The 21,796-nt window shown below is 36.0% G+C and overlaps 1 protein-coding gene and 1 pseudogene across 20 annotated transcripts in view; both read right to left on the bottom strand.

Moving 5' to 3' along the window:
* HDAC9 (histone deacetylase 9) overlaps nt 1-21,796 on the bottom strand; it is a 930,192-nt gene that overhangs the window by 264,529 nt on the left and 643,867 nt on the right. For all 20 annotated transcript variants that reach the window (XM_078441509.1, XM_078441511.1, XM_078441488.1 and 17 more), the window contains one exon: nt 10,780-10,913. In XM_078441509.1, coding sequence (XP_078297635.1) covers nt 10,780-10,913 — 134 coding nt within the window. The remainder of the gene's footprint in view (nt 1-10,779; nt 10,914-21,796) is intronic.
* On the bottom strand, nt 17,488-18,787 carry LOC132679252 (26S proteasome regulatory subunit 4 pseudogene; annotated as a pseudogene).

The raw sequence follows: 21,796 nt of genomic DNA, 5'->3' as shown, positions 1-21,796 counted from the left end.
TTTTTCTCTCAAAGTGAGGCTTCCAACAATTCTCATTTCTGGCATTATCATCAGTAATTTATTATGTGATGTGTTTATGCTTAAATATAGATATTTTGATTTAAGCCCTTCCCATATTTTCTACTTCCTGTGTAGCCTTTATTCCTTAATTTCTCTCTCATGATGCTCTCTTGAGTCAAAGGTCAACAGCATAATGAGTCATGAAATAGGATAAAGTGCTCTGATAATCGCAATTTAGGGAGATACTGATTTCCGTTCTCAGAGATACTTAGCATGCAAGATGTCTATCTGAAGTCATCTATGATTCTGACCAAAGGGATTTATGAGAACTCTCAGTATATTTGGACACTCAATGCATATAAAGGATAGCTTTCATCTGGGTCTTTCTCACTTAAAATCCCAATATAGGTCTTAAATACCTTGCTAATACAGGCTTAGGAAACAAAGCTTGTAGCTCTTCTTTCATTCTCTTAATAAAGAAACCCTGTGACGTAGGATGTACTCATTATTATGTTTTCATTCTCTGTGACCTGCATCCTTTTTTTTTTTAATTTTTAAAATTTACATCCAAGTTAGTTAGCATATAGTACAATAATGATATCAGGAACAGAATCCAGGGATTCATCCCCTACATGTAATACCCAGTGCTCATCCCAGTAAGTGTCTGTGACCTACATTCAAGAAGTTGTTCTTTCAGAGTAGGAAAAGAACTAATGTGTACTGAGTAACTACTCTCAGTGCTAAGCACCTGAGGTATATGACCATATTTAGTTCAGAGCCCCAAACAGTCTACCTTCAGGTTTGAAGTTTGACTAAAGTTATTTCAAATGACTATATCAGGGGCGCCTGGGTGGCTCAGTCAGTTAAGCATCAGACTTTGGCTCAGGTCATGATCTCGTAGTTCGTGGGTTCAAGCCCTGTGTCGGGCTCTGTGTTGACAGCTCGGAGCCTGGAGCCTACTTCAGATTCTGTGTCTCCCTCTGTCTCTGCCTCTCCCCCTCATTCACATTCACTCACTTACACACACACTCTCTCTCTCTCTTAAAAATAAACATTTAAAAAATTAAAAAAAAATAAAATGACAATATCGAATCTCTCAACACATCATGGTTCTTTCCTAAAGAAATGGTCTTTCTGAAATAAAGCCCGTTAATGCAACCTGATTATAGAAGGAATGTTCTGAACATGATCTCCAAAGTCATACTGTGACAGGATAAAATGCAGCCTACCCACACCCACCCACACACAGAGCACACACACGGTATAGATTCATATTTTTTTCTGCCAAGGAGCTGGGCAAAAAGGAAACAGTTCTATTCCTTCCCCTCCTGTGTTCAAAGCCTGGATTGAGGCCAGTGTCCTAATCAGTTCTCATTGGCCCTGGAGGAATCAGAACCTTTTGTAAAATATAATAAAGGGCATAAAATCATGATAAAATGCATGAAAAAGCAGTGCCTTTGGTTAGGGAACTAGAAATAATTTAGCAGAACAGATGGATTGCATTGGTTTGGTATTATTGAGGACATGAAAGGGCTCATTTTGTGGCAGTTCCAAACTAAGAGAAAATGTCCAACTTAAATTTGACAAGTCAAAGTACCTGCCTCTGCTGGGGGAGACCCTATTTTCTTTAATCATTTTCAAAGTGGTGACATATTAGGCAACAATTTCCACTGAAATATTTCATTTTCTGAAAATATTTCATCCAGTGTCCCTAAATATAGGGATGCATTTTTTTTCCTACAAAAATTCACAGGGTTGGCGACTTCGAAAGCTAAGAAATCATAAATGACTTAGGAGTGTCAAAGTTACCTTCTGTTACAAATTCCATACTTAATATTTAATGGGTAAGTTCACAGCCTATTCATTTTTCTTGATACCCTTCTCTCAAACAAATTCAAGATTCTGGACTCATTGCTCATGTCCAATGGTATCTATTGGAGTTTTCAAATGCTACATTCAATTGTTTCTTTGATTTTACATAAAGGATTTTTCAATCCCCTTCCCCCAACTGCATTCTTTGCTTCCATATATCCCTCATGATAATAACTTATTCCTATCAGAGTGAAGTGAGTGAAGGGGAGTGAAAGAAGGGAAGGAGGCAATTAAGCAGACAGGCAGCCCAATAGGCTTGTGGTCCTTTCAGCTGGTCACATGGAAAGAAAATAAACTGGAGGTCAGGAGCCCTGAGTTCTAGGTTCGGACCGTCACCTGTCTGTAACATGCTCCTAGCCAGCTATGAGGTACATTTCAGGACTCTAACTTCTCCATTTATAAACATTAGGAGGTTTGACCAAATTACTTCAAAGTCCCTCTTTAGCCCTAAAATGATAATATTCTATGTGAAATGATCTTATACACAATAAAAATTCAACATTCTTTATTTTAATTGATAGAATTGACTTAGGCAAGCAAATATAATAATTGAAGTAATAAATTACTAAAGTTAAAGCAAGAGTGGAGATCTCACTATGAAGGTTTTCAAAAGTATATTAGCTATACTTTGAAGCAATTTCTTAATGTTTAATCATAATTGAAAAATAAGTATATTTTCTAAAATTCCTATTCCTACCTTGTGATAACTTCAAAATAATAAATACATTTCCCAATTTTTAAAAGTCTGTGTATGGAACTTCTGAGTTAATGCTACCTTTGTTTCTCAAGTAAATGCTAACTTCTGTTACACTCCCATGTTCACATATTTGACTCCATTCACCTTTTTGTTTCTATCCCATTAAGCTTAAGAAATAGACCTCCTGGGGGCGCCTGGGTGGCTCAGTCGGTTAAGCGTCTGACTTTGGCTCGGGTCATGATCTCACAGTTCGTGAGTTCGAGCCCTGCGTCGGGCTCTGTGCTGACAGCTCAGAGCCTGGAGACTGCTTCACATTCTGTGTCTCCCTCTCTATCTGCCCCTTCCCTGCTCATGCTCTGTCTCTCTCTGTCTCAAAAATAAATAAACATTAAAAAAAATTTTTTTAATTAAAAAAAAAAAAAAGAAATAGACCTTCTGGTATAGTGGTTTTTAACATTGTCTGCACCTTGAAATCAGCTGGGGAAGATTAAAAGGTATTATTGCCTGGGTCCTACCTCCAGAACGTCTGATTAACCTTGGGGACACCCTGGGCATATAGATACTTAGAAACACCCTGTGGGTTTTAATGTGCATCCTCGGTCGAGAACTGCATGTTAGAGGGAGCTGTCCATTCTTTCTGCTTGTAAATGAATTCAAGATACTGACACTCTACTGACCCACATTTCAAACTGTAGTTACAACAAATGGTTGTCACAGCAAAGGTTGGGAAGTAAGAAAGATCTATCTGTTCTTCAAAACAAGTGCCTCCACTTGCTTATAAAACTGCTTGATTCAGTCATTGCAATTCACGTAAAGCTATTTCTGGGTGCATAAAGTAATTGCAAAAGAATTTCAGAGAACAGCAAATCCTATTCAATAATAAAGGTCTGAATAGTAAAAAAGTATACATGCTATATATTTCTTAAAAGTTTATTTCCACCCATTTCAAAATATTATGCTCATCAAAAAGAAAAAAAATGTTACCCTTTTTTGTGAGTGTAATTGCTCAATTTTTATGATTTTATGTAACTGAATCTCCTAGATTATAATTATTTTGTAAACAACTGTAAATGAACATTTTAACGGTTTGGGCTAAAGCATTGATTTTTTTAAAAATATTAATCATATATGAAACAAATTTTGTCACAATAAATATTTTGCATTACTTTAGCATTATAATTTTCAGATGGTTAAAAACATGTAACTATTCATTTTTGTTAATAGGCTTTAGGGGCACCTAGGTGGCTCAGTGGGTTAAGCATCTGACTCCTGATTTTGGCTCAGGTCATGATCCCATACATCCCATACAGGATCCCATCCCACAGAGCCACACACTGGGCTCTGTGTTGACAGCATGGAATATACCTGAGATTCTCTCACTCCTTCTCTCTCTACCCCTCCTCTGCTCATGTTCTACAAACAAACAAACATTTTAAAAAATAAGCTTTAATGCTGCTCTTAAAAAAATCCCATATCACTCTCCAAATGTGGGCAGTCTGTCTTATTTCCTTTTGTTGATTGTTTTCCACACTAATTCTTCCTTTTTTATAGAAAAAAATAATCAAAACAAAAAATTCCAAATCATCTTAATTCTGATTATAGGCTGCACAAGTAACTTTAATGTATTTATCTGACTAGGTTCACTCTGCTGTGATACACAAGTATCTCTCAGAATAATTACAAAATGTATCCTGGTTTACTCATCACATCTAAATCATTTGTGCCACTTCTCAAGACTGTCCTTTAGAGACAATTCACAAGACTCCCTAAGTTTCTTACTGCTTTGTGGTTAGATTCTAAAACACAAACACATAAAATTTTCTTTTTGCAAGCTAAACAGTAAGCTGTTATGTGCTGCCATCTAGTTAGATTACTCTATAAAACAAATGTTTAATTGAATTAACTTGCAGTATTCAGTGCTTTTTAGCAGTTATGTCAGAAAATCTGCACATTCCAAAAGTTTTTCTCAAAGAGTATTATATTTCTTTATTTAGATTTGAAAAAGGTCTTCTAAAATTACCTGTAATGCACAGGAAGGTGTGGGACCCTAGCCCTGAGCTCCTTGGCATCTTAAGATTTTACATTAAACCTGCTCTCCACTTTTCTCATTGGAATGGCCGAGGAAGTCCCAAAAGGCACAACAGTAGCTTGGTTTTGGGTCCCCGAATTGTTTTGTAATTACTTTGTGTTGGCACTTGAATAAAAGAGTTAAACATTTCAGCACAGTATGTTGCTTATGGTTTTTACTTACGAATTAAGCAAAACAGTTATTCAATATTAGTTACAAAGAGCCAATGCAAATTCCACATAATATGTAATCCAACAAAAGCATTATAAAATGTTATTATTCTCAAAACAAATGTGAGAGCAAGCAAATGTCTGTGGGTGGCTTGGTGGGGCTGAGAGTCATGAACACTTCTGGAAAAACAACTGCAAGTGCATTTCTAACAGATGATGGGTCAATCTCTGCAATTTTTTAAGGACAGAAAAGCACATTGTTTTCTTCAGGGCACACACACTTTAGAAACCTGGCTACCTAATCAAAGGACTTGTTTCTGAGGAGGATACCGAATGACCCTTCCAGATCCACTTCTTACGGTGACAAGAAAGCTACCGATTTTGCTTTTTGCTCTCTAAAGAATCAGTAAACTAAGTATGAATGATTCAGTTGGGGAAAAAAATTAAATAGTACTGGCATGAAGGACTAACCACCTCAATTTTTAAAAAACAGTGCCACGTCATGCCAAAAGAAGTTGACCCATGTATCCACTGTAATCTAATATGATGAAGACTAATGTTTTCTCTGGCTGCTAATCAGGACTAGTAAGCACAACCAATTTACACTACAGCTTACAAGTCAAAAAGCAGTATGTTTACTAAAACACTCTAAAAATTTTGTCTACTCTTAACCAAAGAAAGTGTTATGTGCCAAATGAGCTCCTTAGCCATCTAGTTTCGTATGATATCACTAGTTGGAAAAGATCTTAGCAAATATCCTGCCTAAGAGCCTCATCTTACACATGGGCAAACCAATGAGTAAGGTTAAATGAGTTGACAAAAGTATACAGATAATTAATGGCAGGAGTAAGGTCAAATCTAATGTTGAACAATAACCTTTGAAGGAATCCATTTTGATCAATTTTCTACACTGCTAAATAAACTGACACAATACATAATTCTGATTTGTCGATCAGTCTATTATTTTGAAACAAAGGAGGCCATTGAATGTTTACAAATTGCCATCTTTCCTATCATATCATTGTTTAATTACAAAATTGACTATTCTGTTGGTTGAAGAAAGGTGACATTTCTTTGAATGCCAGTAGAATGGAGACTCCTTACCTTCTTTCCCAGTGAAATAAAAAGCCAAAAACAAACACAAAGACAGAAGGAGGTCAAGCTCTTCAACATTAGGTCTGGGGTACTTCCTCCTTTGTATTCTGATATACAACACTTCTACTTCCATCTCTTGTTCAGATGGCCCTTCTGATGCTGTCAAGACTATGGAGGCAGCACTGGACCACACTCTTTCTCATTTTATTTTTCTTCTCCAAGCTAAATCAGTAAGAGTCTTTAAAATCACTGCAACATAAATTAGTAACTCAAAATCCCTTGTGATTTTGTAATTACATATTTTTTTCTGTGACCATTTGATTAATATCGGCTGATCCCACCAAATGGTAATCTCCTTGAAGACAGGGCATGAATCTTCTCTAGATCCTAATACAGGAGCCTGGAAAACTCAAAATTTTGATGTACTGTTGAATGGATGAATCCTGTTCTTAAAGTGTACATCTTAAAGATTCTACCATTCTTAAAGTGTGGTGGCCAGATCAGCAGTATCAAGATTACCCAGACACATGTTAGCAACCCAAATTCTCAGACCTCATCCCAACAGGACTCCACTACTGCTGAATATGAACCTCTGAGGCTGGAGCCCCACAATCTGTATTTTAGTATTCCCAATGATTCTGATGTGTGCTAACATATGAGCACTGCACTAATCAATAAATGAATACCACTTATCTGGCCACAGGTTTCAGCTTGCTGACCAGCTATATGTCCCCAGAAATCTGTTGATACCTTCTCTAAAAGCACTGGCTAACTGCTAGCTATAGGTGGCTACACAGACCTGGCAGGAAAATAGTGTTCAAAGATGGCAAATTGCTCTCTGGATATTGGGGAAAAACAAACTGACCCAGCTTCTATGTATTATATTCTTATTCAATTATATCCTTTTCTGTAAAATCTAATAAATCCTCTCTCTTTTGAGACAATTGAGTTGAGTTCTTATTGCTCACACCAAGACAGGAATTTGTCTATAATGTTTAGGAAAGAGTGATAACCTAGACACCAAGGCTCGTATTCACATCCCTGGAGTCCTAGATGCACAGATTTTACCCTCTCAGGAATGCATGTTCTAAACATAATCAAGGAACAAACAGAACTGGAATTTAATTTCCTAGTAGTCCTATCTAGACAAATTTAGAAAGAAAGGTCTCATTCTCCTGAAGTCTTTGGGCTATCATGGTAAATATTCATTCATACCCAAGCTGAAACCTAACTTCTCTCATGGAGTGAATAAGTCAAGTCCAATTGGAAGATCCTGTCATTGGCCTTGATCTCCTTAGAAGGTTCATAAACACTAACCAGGAAACCTATTAGCCCATACAGGAAGAATTTTCTTGTCTCTTTGACCCTTAATGCTCTCACCATGTACCTGACCACTTGCCACTTATAGTATACTTTTCTCCTGTTTTTTTCAGCAACTGATTCTAATGAGTTTTGGTGAAATGCTAAAAGATTTGTTTTATGTTTCTGTGGTTTTCTCTTCCACATAATTGAAATTTTCAAAATCATTTGGCTTGAGACAAAAAGGTTAGCATCCTTGCAAGATGATTTAATAATATATTAAATGTGTACATTAGATTTAACTTGTCAAAGCAAAAACTTTAAAAGAAAATCCACAACGAACATGTACCATTTATTTTAGGTGCAGTTACCAGGAAGAGTACTGGTTGATGAAACAGATTCTACTATTTCTTAGTGGGCTAAACTGTTCTGAAATAACCTCTGTGTGTTCCCTTTTTATTTTCTCCCATACTCTTCTGATAGAAACAATCAAGAAGAAAAAAGGAGTTATGTTTCTTTTGGTTCTGTTTTACCCCTTTTGTTACTATGTTTTACCTTACATACAACCTGAAAGTCTCTAGAAAAGGGTAACATTTGTTTGGTTAATGATCATTTTTAAAATTACATTTTGGGGCGCCTAGGTGGCTAAATCGCTTAAGTGTCCGACTTCAGCTCAGGTCATGATTGCATGGTTTGTGGGTTTGAGCCCCACATCGGGCTCTGTGCTGACAGCTTGGAGCCTGCAGCCCTACCTCAGATTCTGTGTCTCCCTTTCTCTCTGCCCCTCCCTTACTCACACTCTGGGTGTGTCTCTCTCAAAAATAAATAAACATTAAAATTTTTTTTAAATTACATTTTGAATATTCCTAAAATCGTTTACATACAAAGAAACATCAACCTCTAGTTGTCTTAAACTCTTTTTTTAAATGGTTTTAGAAATTCCATTTTATGATTAGGTCAGCATGAAGTCCGAGATACCTGATAACATAGGAGCAAATAAATACATATGAGCAACAATTTCATCACTTAAGCAATCAAACAACTGGTGAACTGTTATCAAATTATGTTAGCAAAAAGAGTGTTCTGTTTATATTATTAAGAAATTATGGATATTTTTGTAGTTGGTCTTCATTAAGAGCAACTCTAGTGATCTGGGCTTTCAAGTGCATTATTCGTAGTGTGATTGTTTACCAAAGACACTTATTTAGCTGACTGGTCTAGGGCTAGACTCACTCATTCTCATTAGCCCCACTGTACTTCTGCCATTTCACCCTGGGTCTGATATCACATCAGTCAGTGCTGTTGTATAAATTGAATTTTATGCTTTCAAATAATACAGGACTAAAATAATGTGATGCATGAGGAGTTGAAAAAGAAGACTGATCAGAAAGGGGTAACAGATTTTTAAATGTTAAGACCAGGATGAGCCATTTTACATTTCACTTATTTCTGCACTTTGCTCCTTTCATAACCAGTGCTCTTTCAGGTAAAAAGATTTAAGGAATACCATAATCTAACAATGCATTTGAAGTCTCTGATCAGCCACTGCTAATTTGGCTGGGCTAACACTCCAGGATATAATAAAGACCTAAAAGTGAAAAAATGTAAACAGCAATGCCTCAGCTGGCAAAAGCACAGAAAAAAATGCCAAGGTGGAAAGCATCTATAGTAGATGCAACGGTGAAACAGAAACGTTCACGTGAATAAATGTCCATTAAGACCAGTTCACCACAGATTAGTCCCCTTGCTAGTTTACTTTATTTACTCCATATGGGACTGTGTCGACCACATAGTGGTTTGGCCTCCACAGTGCATTATCAAAAACATAAAAACCTTAAAGACAACTCTATAATTTACCAAAAAGTATGAAATCCTTCTGCCATATAATATGGACGCTACTGGCAAGAGATGAATAACAGACTTTCACTCAAGGAAGTATCAGAGAAATAAATCTAGCTCAAATTCTTTCACATTAAGGTTTTAGGTAAAGAGGATACATTTAATCAAAAGAATAACTTGAAATATGAAAAAAATTTGATAATTCTATTATAAACATATAATAAAACTTGTGAAAACTAAATGTGTACACAATACTTTGGTGTATTCATTCACAATCCCAATCTGCTGAATGACCCACAGACATTACCCATGTTTTCATGTAAAGAAAAAAACCTACAAGGTACATTATTCACCTTCAAAAGAGAAAAATCAATAAAGGAAATAACACATCCTCATAAATGAATGTACTGAATAAATGACTTTGTATTTTCAAAATCAGTTCTTTTCACTACCTTGCAGAGAAGGATCAGACTGATGTCATTCGGGCATCAAGTATCAGCAAGAGCACATGACTCTAAGAAACATTCTGTCTGCTCTGGCATTTCCATCTCAACTGATATATTTTACAGGTTTACTTTAAAGTAAATTGGCTTTGAATAGAAATATTCTGGACCACAGTTTGGGTTGCCAAAATTTAATTAACTTAAAAGTAGTTGCATAAGATTGCTTTTCTATTTTATCAAAGTAGAGTGAATTCGATGTAGTCTCAATATATCAGTTTCCTCATGATATACCTTTAGTCAAAATATTATCCATTTAATTTCTTCCCAAACTAGTGAGAATCACACTGGATTTCCTTCACTGATCTGCAAAGACTGACAACAAAACCAAAGAGCAACATGTTATATTGTCAGTCTGTAATAACAAGGACTAGATTTGTCTTGTGAAATTCTATAGTTCTAGTCCCTAGAACATGTTTGAACATAATACAGACACAGGTAAAAATACTTTTGATCAATAAATGTTAAAGTAATGTGAAGAAAACATTGGGGCTATATTTTTTTTTAAATGTCTTAGACTCAAATATAGAATGTTACTGGGTCTTAGGCAACAATGGACAATGATAGCAACCAAATAAAACAGCTTATTGTGACAGATTTTGCAAATCTGAATACAGGAAATTTTTTGAATTGATACCATTTTTATTTGTGAAAGCCGAAAGAAACATATTTTTCTAAATGAAAAAGGGACTTGAGGAATCTTCAGAAATGAGTCTAAAGAAATACCAGTAAAATAAAAGTATTCAAACCTTCACTATAAAAACGGAAGATTATCAGCCACTTCAATAAAAAGAAGTTACTTTTCTTGGTAAGAGGACAGTTCATCTTTAAATCTAGTCAATTCCAAAGGCAAATTTGGGATATATCTGAGTTCAAAGTACAGCTTATAATAATAACAACTCTCAGCACTTAACAGATTGTGAAGAGTTTCCCAAAAATTTAACTGAATAAATGATACCTATCTGGAAACAAGAATGCTATCATGTGTCTCAAAAAATGCTGCAATAATCGCACACATACATCATGCAACTGCTCAGTCCATCAACATGGACTGAGTTCCCCCTAGGTGCCTAGCCCAGAGTCAGGTCAAAAGTGCTATGTTACAAGTATCAATAATGTTCATCGATCATGGTGTTTGTGTCCAAGTATTAACATTTTTCTACTACTACCCAAATGAATACTGCCCTTTTTACATGATTTATTTCAGTAAGTAAAAGAGTGTAGCCAATTCAGGATTACCTCACATTTATTTAGCAGTCCAGTTTCTTGCAGCCGTGACCAGATGCTCTGTATTCGTCCAGCGTGCTCAGGGTGAGTGGTGGAATTGCCACAAATACACTGGTGTTTCAGCATCAGAGGGTCGTAGGCAATTCCTTCAGCACAAAGAAAACACAGCACAAGACTGAGTAATGATACAAGGTTATGATAAAATGTTACGATAATATGATTACTCTAAAAAAGGCATTCTTTTAAAAATAAATTTACAAATAGAGAAATAATATATATTTGAAAATTCTAGCACATAAGAGTCATTTAGTCCTGTTTATCTGGATGTAAATGCAAAAATAGGTCAACCCCTGGATTAATCAGTACTGAGCACACCTTAGCTTAGTAAATATATAAAGGGATGAAGATGGTAAAATTTTAAGAAACTTCAGATTTTTAAAAATACTGTAATTTTACCAGTATCTTCAATCACTATGAAGTAAATCACAATTCAGTAAAGATCTATATGTTATCACTGAAGCCACAAAATGAGCTCTCTAAATCATGAATTAATTTCATGAGTAATTCTAGTTTCACTTTCTTTTTTTTCAATGCTTGTTTATTTATTTATTTTGAGAGAGAGAGAGAGAGATGGAGAGTGAGCAGGGGAGGGGCAAAAATAGAGGAGGAGAGAGAGTCCTAAGCAGGCTCCACAATGTCAGTGCACAGCCCATGCAGGGCTTAAACTCATGAACTAGTATTAGATCATGACCTGAGCTGAAACCAATATTTGGATGCTTAACTGATGGCCCCACCCAGGTGTGTCATCTATCTTCACTTTAGATCAGCGTTACACTTTTGTAATAAATTAGAAAACTTTCCAACTGCTTGCCCATTCTGCTCAGCAGTTCTTCCAAAGATGTACAGAAAGAGTTTATTCCTTGCTTACTGTGCTTTTCTCAGTTTATGCCAATCTGTAAGCAATCTTATAATATTGTGGAACATCTTAAGTGTTTCTTTAAAAAAATGAAAAAGTAAAAAAAAAATGAATTAAGTCGATTGCAATACCTTTAGTAGAGATTCCATAGATACTGAATATAATCTGCTTTTAAATTATCATGAGTTAACATATTTCATATTTTAGTTAGACTCTATGATGAGTTACAGGAAATGGATTTTATAGATACATAAAATAGGACTTTTTAAAGCAACAAAGTAGATGATAATTATAATGCTGGTTAATTTTGAAAAGATTTCTACCCTTAATCCAATTCCTTGGGGGGAAAACATGTTACTTACAAAACTGCCTGACATAAGAAATCATTTAACCGATCAAATATTCCAACAAATTACCATGGAAATACATTATCTGAGGACATGGAGTGAAGACAGAAGAAGACCAAAATTAAAAAGCAAAAATAGGTATCTATTCAAGAACAGATAAAGACCAATAATTTGTTTTTTTTTTATTTTTATTTTATTTTTTTTCCAATATATGAAATTTATTGTCAAATTGGTTTCCATACAACACCCAGTGCTCATCCCAAAAGGTTCCCTCCTCAATACCCATCCCCTACCCTACCCTCCCTCCCACCCCCCATCAACCCTCAGTTTGTTCTCAGTTTTTAACAGTCTCTTATGCTTTGGCTCTCTCCCACTCTAACCTTTTTTTTTTTCCTTTTCCTCCCCCATGGGTTTGTGTTAAGTTTCTCAGGATCCACATAAGAGTGAAACCATATGGTATCTGTCTTTCTCTGTATGGCTTATTTCACTTAGCATCACACTCTCCAGTTACATCCACGTTGCTACAAAAGGCCATATTTCATTCTTTCTCATTGCCACGTAGTATTCCATTGTGTATATAAACCACAATTTCTTTATCCATTCATCTGTTGATGGACATTTAGGCTCTTTCCATAATTTGGCTATTGTTGAGAGTGCTGCTATAAACATTGGGGTACAAGTGCCCCTATGCATCAGTACTCCTGTATCCCTTGGGTAAATTCCTAGCAGTGCTATTGCTGGGTAATAGGGTAGGTCTATTTTTAATTTTCTGAGGAACCTCCACACTGCTTTCCAGAGCGGCTGCACCAATTTGCATTCCCACCAACAGTGCAAGAGGGTTCGGGTTCCTGTTTCTCCACATCCTCTCCAGCATCTATAGTCTCCTGATTTGTTCATTTTGGCCACTCTGACTGGCGTGAGGTGATATCTCAGTGTGGTTTTGATTTGTATTTCCCTGATAAGGAGCGATGTTGAGCATCTTTTCATGTGCCTGTTGGCCATCCGGATGTCTTCTTTAGAGAAGTGTCTATTCATGTTTTCTGCCCATTTCTTCACTGGGTTATTTGTTTTTCGGGTGTGGAGTTTGGTGAGCTCTTTATAGATTTTGGATACTAGCCCTTTGTCCAATATGTCATTTGCAAATATCTTTTCCCATTCCGTTGGGTGCCTTTTAGTTTTGTTGGTTGTTTCCTTTGCTGTGCAGAAGCTTTTTATCTTCATAAGGTCCCAGTAATTCATTTTTGCTTTTAATTCCCTTGCCTTTGGGGATGTGCCGAGTAAGAGATTGCTATGGCTGAGGTAAAGACCAGTAATTTGTATTGTAAAGTAAGTCTAATGGATTTTATTATTTTTTAAAAAATTTTGTTAATGTTTTATTTTTGAGAGAGAGAGAGAGCGAGAGCGCATGCGCGCAAACAGGGGAGGGGTAGAAAGAGAGGGAGACACAGAATCCAAAGCAGGCTCCAGGCTGTGAGCTGTCAGCACAGAACCCAATGCTGGACTCAAACCCACAAACTGCGAGATCATGATCTGAGCTAAAGTTGGACCCTTAATCACCTGAGCCACCCAGACGCCCCTCTCTCTTTGACTTACAATATTGTGTTAGAGGAATGCTACTCAAGAGGCAAAAATATTTATCTCTGAGTGTACTAAAAATCATGCAGAATAATGACATAGGTATTTTCAAACCATGTGGTAAAAATTATATCCGTGAAAAAATGTCATTTTGCTGGTCCAAACAATATCCAATCTTAACACTCAAGTGGCTTCAAAATCCATCCCTATGCCCCTGACTCACACTTTCATCATTAGTGCTGATCCCTCTTTTAAGGAGCATACTTTCACACTTGTCTATTCAATTGCCCATCTAAAATCTCCATTTGGATGTCTCATAATTTTTATAAAGTGAGAATGTCTCAGATTTGGAGTTCATGATCTTAAGTCACACAAAATGTCTCTCATTTCAGTAAGGGACATCATGACCCACCATTTCTCACTCTAGAAACCTTAGTATCCTGCAGAAACTCCCTCTCCAAAGAACCAACAAGTACTGTTATCCCTCCAAAATACAACTTGAATCACTAGATTCTTATCTCTAGCCAAAACCACACATAATCCAAGGTACTACATCTCTAAACTCCTCAAATAAAGCCTTTTCACCAGCTACCTGACTTTTACTCTATCCCATTTGACACACAACAGCTACTTTTGCCTAAATCCTTTGGTGACTTTACTGATGAGATTAAAATTTCTCAAGGCCAAGTTTCTCCAACTTATACTTCACATACACCTCCTCTCTTGACCTCTGTTTCTTCCACAAGGGCCTACCTTCCATTCTTCAAAGCAATAAAAAATATACATGACTTAGGATCTTCATACCTGCTGTTCCATCTATGCCTCCAAATTCTTCCTTCTGGCTCCCCATAACCCATACCTTATTTGGCTAATTTCTATTCACCCTTCAGGGCTAAATGTTTTAATATCATCACGAACGGATGTTGTACTTTATAAAATGCTTTTAATCTACTGAAATGATCATATGGTTTGTATCATTTCACTTACAGATGTGATGTGTCACATTGATTGTTTTGAGAATATTGTTTTGAGACTCCCACCCTTGCATCCTGGGATTAAATCCCACTTGATCATAGTATATAATTTTTTAAATATATTGTTGAGTTCAGTTTGTAATATTTTGTTGAGGATTTTTGCTTCTATATCCATGAGAGATACTGGCCTTATATTTTTTTTGTAGTGTCTTTGTCTGGTTTTGGTGTCAGGGAGATACTGGTTTCATAGAATGAATTTGGAAGTTTTCCTTTTTCTTCTATTTTTGTGGAATAGTTTGAGAAGAATAGGCATTGATTCTTCTTTCAACGTTTGGTAGAATTTGCCTGTAAACCAGTCTGGTGCTGAACTTTTGATTTGGAGAGAATTTTTTGATTACTGAATCAATCTCCTTAGTGGTAAATGGTCTGTTCAAATTTTGTATTTCTTCCTGCTTCAGTTTTGGTAGGTTATATCTTTCTAGGAATTTATCCATTTGTTCTATGTTGTCTCATTTGTTGGCATATAGTTTTCCATCATATCTTGTATTGTTTGTATTTCTGTGGTGTTGGTTATTTCTTTTTCATTTGCGATTTTGTTTGAGGCCTTTCTCCCCCCCCCCCCCCCCCCCCTGAGTCTGGTTAGAGGTTTGTCAATTTTGCTGATCTTTTCAAAGAACTGGCTCCTGGTTTCAGTGATAAGTTCTATTGTGTTTTTTAGTTTCTATCTCATTTATTTCTCCTCTGATCTTTTTTATTTCCTTCCCTCTACTGATTTGGGGTTTTGTTTGTTGTTCTTTTTTCTAGCTCTTGTAGATGTAATGTTAGGTAATTTATTTGAAACTTTTCTTGCTTCAAAGTAAAACTGTATTACTATAAACTTCCCTCTTAAAACTGCTTTTGCTGCATACCAAAGGTTTTGGAATGTTGTGTTTTCATTTTCAATTGTTTCCATGTAATTTTTGATGTTTTCTTTGATTTCTTGGTTGACCCATTCATTGTTTAGTAGCATGTTATTTAACCTCTATATATTTGTGTTCTTTTCAGATTTCTTCTCATGGTTGATTTCTAATTTCATAGCATTGTGATCAGAAAAGATACATGGTATGACTTCGATCTTTTTGAATCTGCTGAGGTTTCTTTTGTGGCCTAATATGTGATCTACTCTGGAGAATGCTCCATGTGCACTCAAAAAGAATGTGGATTCTGCTGTTTTAGGTTGAATTGTTCTGAATATGTCTATAGAATCCATCAGGTCCAGTGTATCATTCAAATCCACTCTTTCCTTGTTTTCTGTTTGGATGATCTGTCCATTAATGTGAGTGGGGTGTTAAAGTCCCCTAATATTATTGCATTACTATGGATTATTTTCTCTATGTTTGTTATTAACTGTTTTATGTATTTGGGTGCTCTCATGTTGGGTGCATACATATTTACAAGTGTTACATCCTCTTGCTGGATGTTTAATACATTTTCAACTACAGTTTCATACTACATAAAAGACATGTTAATGGCAAGAGACACAAAAATTATAGCATCTCTCTCATTTTGAAAACATATTTTTCAAGACTAGAGATTCTAATCATTAAGTTGTTTAATTTTTTTCACTATTTCATCTTGACGTATCTAACTTCAGCTCCACAGTAGTGTTGCTCTTTTAACATTTTCTCCATAAACTGGTGCAAAAAAATATTGTAAAACAGGCTATAGTAGCTGGAAGTTATTGCCAAGTATCTGGAGATTATAATAAAAGTCCAGGAGCTCTTGGAAAGACATTTAAATTTAAGGGGAAATAAATAAAAATTTGGAACTCTAAACCTCCACTTACTCATCTTAATGATGTAGCAATGAGGTGTTAACAGGTAGAGTGGAAGGTGAGACTTTAGCCTCATCCTTCCTCTCCATTCCTTTCCTCTTTTTTTTTTTCCAGAAACAAAAACTTACAGGGTGAGAAATAAGCCTGTCCCTCTCTTTGGAATTCATATGGAATTCTACTTTTCTTTGACCCTTTCTTCCCTACTGGTTACAATTTGTAACATAAGCCAATGGATCAATCTCTCTCTTGATCAATGGGACAAGAGTTAAAATTAGGATTTGGGAAAATAAACAAAGTCTTAACATAAAGTCTTTACCTGTATTTTAAACCCTAGGCGTTTATTTTCCATCCAAAAAGTTTCTGATACATTTCTAGATATGCTTGGACCCTGTACTTCCTCTGACTTTCAGCTTTGTTAAATGAGATAAGTATTTGAACCACCTACTGTGTATCTTTCCTTTTTCTTAATCTTTACATGTAGTTAAGTCATCAGCTAGCTATAGAGTCCATTCTGGTCTTCAGGTTTATACCTAGTTTCATATGACACTGTTAGGCTGAGTCTTCTTTGCTCTATCAAGAAAGTTGAGTCTAGAATATTTAGACCTAAAACTCTTGATCCTGATTCCGAATTCTTAACTTTCAACTTTATATCGCTTTTCTGGCAACTGCCTGAGGTCTTATACCTTCTCAGGGTATCTGCTCAATGACATTTATTAAATATATTGCAGGGCCAAAGGATTGAAATTTAACATGATACAAAAATAAATAGCATGATAGCTTTCTGAAAGATGTAAATGCAATAAACAGTCATTGAATGTTTATTATGATCCAGGTGCCACCAATTTCTTTCCTTCTCTCTCTCTCTCTCTCTCTCTCAGTGGAATCATGCTTTATTGGGGAGAGAGCACTTTACGCGACCAACAGATGAAAGCAGCCCAGAAGGCATCCTACACATCACACTGAAAAAGATACACAAGAGGTTCTGCTAAGAAACATCAACTGGAACATGGATTCCTCTGGGCAACTTCCCCAACCTCATCCCTCTGAGGGGTTGGGACAACTCCCAACCATTTCCTTGAAGGCAAATGCAATCTGCTAGAGATACAGCCCCTCAAGGATGCCTTCTTAATTTTTGTAAGGAACAATTTCTTTAGATGTTTTGAAGTCTTTGTTACTTTCCTTCCACATTTTCTCAAGTCCAGCAGACCATATTCTGTATAGATTGTGTTGATGTCAGCACGAGGGACATCATCTTTAGCCATAATCAAGTCTTCCAGGGTTACATCATCAGCCAGTGTCATCCTACTTGTATGGATCCTGAAGATGTGCATCTTAGTCTTTTCCTGGGGCAGGAGGAATTCAATCTTCCTGTCAATGAGGCCTGGTCTGGTAAGTGCTGGATCCAAAGTTTCTATTCAGTGTGTGGCCATGATAACTTTCACGTCATCCCCTGAATCAAATCCATCCATCTTGTTCAACAGTTCCAATGCTGTTTGTTGAATTTCCCTCTCACCACTATAACTTGAATCATATTTTTTTTTGTTCCAGTGGCATCAATTTCATCAATAAACACAACAGAGGGTGCATGTTCTTCAGCAACTTGAAATAATTCCCTAATGAGTTTGGGCTCATCAGCTAGGTACTTCTGAATAAGTTCAGAGCCAACCACTCTCAAGGAAGTAGCTGAGGTTTGGTTTGCTTTGGCTAATAAGATTTTACCTGTAACAGGTGGACCATAGAGAATGACCCACCGTGGGGGCTTTATACCCATTTCTTCATAATATTCAGGAGAGGAAATTCCACAGATTCTTTAATTTCCTGGACTTGTTTGTCCAACCCCCCCAATATCATCGCAGGTTTCCTGAGGGGCCTTTTCTACCTTCATCACTGTGACCAAGGGATCCAGGTCATCCATGAGCACCCCTATGAGAGCATGTGCCTTATGGCCAAGTAGGACCAAGGAGCCTAGTTCCAGCAGATCCTTGTCTACAAAGGAAAGAATGCTGATGTAGTGTTCGGATACCACAGATGCAGACATGATGGAATAATTGTCATCAATGATCTCTTCCAAGGTTCCTACTGACATTGGGGCCTCCCTCAGATCATCCACTTTTGATCTTTCCCCTCTTTATTTTCATTTATTCATTTTATCCATTTTTTCCTTATTTCTAATGAATTCTTCCCCCATGAGAAGACAGTCTTCAATTCTAACTTCAATAATTTTAACTGGCACTGAATGTGAAGTGTCACCAGTGGCAGCCTGCTGGCAGCATCTGGTCCCTTCGTTTTCTTTTTCCCCACTCTAGTTGGTTTAGGAGGTTCATATCTCTTTCTTGTCCTTGTCATCCTTCTTGCCACCTTCAGGGCCATGACTACCATTCTGACCTTGACCCATCTTGCTTTAGTCATTCGAATCTTGGTGCCAACAATTTCATTTTATTACATTTAATTTATTATCTAGTAGTTAAGATGAGGCATGTATAAATATAGTTGTATGAAATGATTTTTAAAAACTCTGTATGGTAAGGAAGGAAAAAAATATAGGGCTAGAAAAAAAGACCTGAAATTGGTAGAATCACTAAAATGGATAAAAAGGGTTATCTCGAAGCAAGGGCCATTTCTAATTTTTTCCACTTCATACCTACAACAGCTATTATACTTTCTATTGATAATTCTAGTCTATCCATAAGGTTTATCATGCTTTTTATTTCTAGATCTACTGTACACTTTATATGCTAACACCTACAATATTTGTTATAATATCTTTTAACAGATACACTTAAAGTATTAGTGCAATTTTCAATTAAGTATGAAATGTGATTTGTCCAGCAAACAAATGAAATATCTAAAAATAAATGTTTAAAATGTGTTAAATTGTGCTTCTGAGTAGATAAAAGAATTTTTAAGACTTATAAATGTAAATCATCTTACCAGAATATCAGATAGTTAAAAAGGAAATAGAAGAAATCCCACTTTAGGCCTTCTAACTAACACTGTCTGATAGTCTGTTGAAACCTAGAAATTGGACTGGTATTGCCATTCAATAGCATAGCCCAAGAGCATATTCAACCAGCATGTAATTTGGCAAAAAGTCAAAAAGAATTCACTACACTTGTTGGCAAATAGCTAGAAAGACTTCTCTATACTCAAGAATTAGTGAGCAGGGGCACCTAGGTGGCTCAAGTTGGTTAAGCATCAGACTTCAACTTAGTTCACAATCTCAAGGTCGGTGGATTCAGTTGATGGGTTTGAGCCCCATGCGGGCTCCATGCTGACAGCTTGAAGCCTGGAGCCTGCTTTGGATTCTGTGTCTCCCTCTCTCTTTGCCTCCCCCCCCCATTATTCTCCCTCTCCCTCTCCATCTCTCTCTCTTCCTCTCTCTCTCTCTCCCTCCCTTTATCTCTCTCTCAAAAATAAACATTAAAAAAAGAATGAGTGAGCAAAAACAAACAAAACAGATGAACAAAACCCAGAGCCTATGAGAATATGCTACAAAAACTGTAAAGGAAACACCATTCCTAGTAGTTAGGTCAGTGAAGATGATTTACTATAGGAACCAAAATAAAAACTTAGAAAACTTTTTGGCATCCCCAAATGTTAAAAGAAGCCAAAATAGAAGCCAAAAGCGAAATGGAAAATCATTATAAAATAAAAGCCAATAAAATAGAAGCCAAAAGCTAAATGGAAAGTTCAAGCTAAATTAATGAATAAAAAGAAAGATGGATAAATACTGCAAAGAAACAATAAATAGTAGCAAAATTAAAATCTAAACTGGAGGTAACAAAAGAGGAATTTACGTTTCAGGAAACTGAATCAGTGCTACTGAATATAAACTTAGAGATGTACACAATGAGCAGAAAATATGAAAGTCAGAAAAGAGGAGTCTCAACAAAAAGTTGTAATTTCCCTCAAGGAAGAATTCAGAGTAATAGAATAATATAAAGAATTAAAGAATTTTTTCCTAACTAGAAAGAGACACGTACATGAACATGTATCTGCAAATGCTCATCTTAAAGATGATTTGGGTTTTTTTAATTAACAAAATAAAGAAAACATACTATAAGGCTACAGGAAAGAATAAACAGGCTGCCCACAAAAGAACATATACTAGTATGAATTCAGACTTCTAATCAATGCTAAACAAAAACTGTCCAAATGCTTGAGCATTTGGCTCTATTTCCAGACTTTTCAGACAGAAAACATGTGCCCCAATAAGTCTATGTCCAACTTTGCATGAAGGGAATAGGATGATAATATTGTCAGGCACAAAAAGCCCAAAAAATTAAAAATTAAAAAAACATAAATATACATATGTATCTATGTTATATATATACTTATAAATATGTATGCTATGATATATATGTGATCAAGTTTAGTTAATCTCCTAAATAAACAAAATAGCTATTTTTATCATCTTCAGTAAGATTCAGATGAGCAAATTTTTGAAGATTTTTCAGGAGAAATTCCAAGTGCATATGTTTGAAGATGGCAATCTCAAAACTGATTCTTTTCCCAAAGGAAATTAATCTCTCCATTCTGATACAGGTAGTAACAGAAGTTGCTCTAGAGGTTTTAAAACACACACAAACATACACACACAATTACACACATACACATATACTTACCAATACACACATGTACACGAAAAGAACACAAACATACGTATAAATTTTCTTTATTCTGTTAAAGAGAGCCACATAGGAAGATGAAAATATACTGAAAACAAATCCATATTTTACTTAGGGTTACCTCTGAATGATGGAATAATGGGTGATTCTTCTTTATAGTTTTCTAGGTTTACCAAATTGCCTTCAATGAACATGTATCCTTTTTCTCTAATTAATAAGAATATAAACATCACCCTAAAATTTGACGTAACATACCAATGATAGTTTTTTGTATAATTTTCAGTATTTTCTGTCTATTTACTCTCATTTCACTCAGTTGTTCATTTGTTTGTTGATTTACTTGTTTATTAGACAGTAAATATATATAATAAGCACCTTCCTTATACTAGCTATGTATCTAAGAAATGGGGTTAGAGAAAACAGAAAAACAGTCTCTTTCCTCATGGAGAGCCCAGTGGAACACAACGCCTGAAATAAATAAGTAAATACAATATTTGGGGAAAAATCCAGTTTGTTATGAGGGATCATAAAGAATTCAGATTTAGCTGATCAAGCAAGGCTTCTTGAAGGAAACAACATATAAACTAAAACTTGAAGAATTAACCAGAGTTAGCCTGACTTGGGAAAGTAGCTTTCATTGAAAGGAAGGAAGGAAGAGAAGGAGGGAAAGAGAGAGGGAGGGAGGGAAAGAGGGAGATGGAGAGGGAAAGAGAGGAGGAACGGAGGAAGGGAGGGAGGGAGGGAGGGAGAGTGGAAGGAAGGGAGGGAGGGAGGAA

This window comes from Panthera onca, chromosome A2 (assembly GCF_046562875.1).
Source record: "Panthera onca isolate mPanOnc1 chromosome A2, mPanOnc1 haplotype 2, whole genome shotgun sequence".
In the NCBI taxonomy this organism is placed as follows: Eukaryota; Metazoa; Chordata; class Mammalia; order Carnivora; family Felidae; genus Panthera; species Panthera onca.
This window is presented reverse-complemented; position numbering and strand designations above follow the sequence as displayed.